The sequence below is a fragment of the Aplysia californica genome, unplaced genomic scaffold (genome assembly GCF_000002075.1).
Source record: "Aplysia californica isolate F4 #8 unplaced genomic scaffold, AplCal3.0 scaffold00859, whole genome shotgun sequence".
NCBI lineage: Eukaryota > Metazoa > Mollusca > Gastropoda > Aplysiida > Aplysiidae > Aplysia > Aplysia californica.
The window spans coordinates 255,026-256,242 of record NW_004798129.1 but is presented as its reverse complement, the minus strand read 5'-3'; the positions used below and the strand labels follow the sequence as shown (position 1 = coordinate 256,242).

Genomic DNA, 1,217 nt, shown 5'->3' with positions numbered 1-1,217 from the left:
CCAACCTTTGCGCAAGCCAAATATCTGCTTTTTTCTATCCGTTCCCTTTTCCTTGTCGTCTATTCAATTCCTGTCAAATTCCTTCAGAGGTAGGTGAGAGCGATGGCAGCAACCACAACCACAACAACAACAACAACAACAACAACAACAATAACAACAACAGTATCGACAACAACAACAACAACAACAATAACAAAACATCAACGGCAACAATAACAACAACAACAACAACAAAACATTGACGATAACAAAAACAACAACAATAACACTACAACAACAACAACAAAAACAACAACAACAAAAACAACAACAATGAAACATCGACAATAACTGAAACAAAAGCAATGACAACAAACGCCACATGAACTTATTTAATACCAATAATAAAACATATAATCTTAACAATAAAAAAAAAAAAACCCACGAAAAATAGTAGCAACAACAACAACAACAACAAAAACAACAACAACAACAACAACAACAACAACAACAACAACAACAACAACAACAACAACAACATTTGTTCCGATAACAGCAACAGTAAGAAGTCTAGTTTAGTTTCAGAAAGAGTTTTACGGCACTTATTTATAGGTTATAAGAGGGCTGACGATCAGAGGTTACTAGCAAGTAACAAACATAGAAAAGAAGGAGGAGAGATAATGCCGCAAGATAATATTTGACAGGAAAGAAGAAGCGCACCGCACCAGAGCATCCCCCAACCGCCCACACAACAAGAAGAGAAGCATAAAAGTATTTGGTATTGTTTTATTGGAAAGGTGACAGGACAACATCTGGTATCAAGTGTATTTCCAGTGTCTACGTACCACGAGCTAAACACGACATAATATAGATCTAGACCTAATTTATTCAATCTCTTTCGTTCTCTTTTGGGGAGAAGGGGGAGGGGGTAGTCCTATTTTTCCCCCTCTACAGTTGGTGCAACAGTTGGTTCAACAACACACCCAGGGCCACTACACTTGGAGGCTGGCATGTCGGGAGAGTCCACCGCGGCAATACCCAGAAAGTCCCGGAGCAACAGAAAGCCAATCTTCAATATTTCTTGCGTCAGGGCTGTCATCTTTTTTCCCAGCAGCGAAAGCGTATTCCTGTCCACGAAAAAGGTTGTTGGTCAGTATCAGATGACATTGGCGATATCAAATTATGGTTAAGCTGAACTCCGCGAGATGACTGCTCGTAAAAAAAAAAAGAAAGAACCC

The 1,217-nt window shown here is 39.3% G+C and overlaps 1 protein-coding gene across 1 annotated transcript in view; it reads right to left on the bottom strand.

The window, feature by feature from the left end:
• Positions 1-749: 749 nt before the first annotated feature.
• The window catches only part of LOC101862148, a 10,914-nt gene continuing 10,446 nt past the window's right edge, over positions 750-1,217 (bottom strand). Inside the window, exon 3 of the mRNA XM_005110160.3 lies at positions 750-1,106. Coding sequence (XP_005110217.1) covers positions 914-1,106 — 193 coding nt within the window. The 3' untranslated portion in view covers positions 750-913. The remainder of the gene's footprint in view (positions 1,107-1,217) is intronic.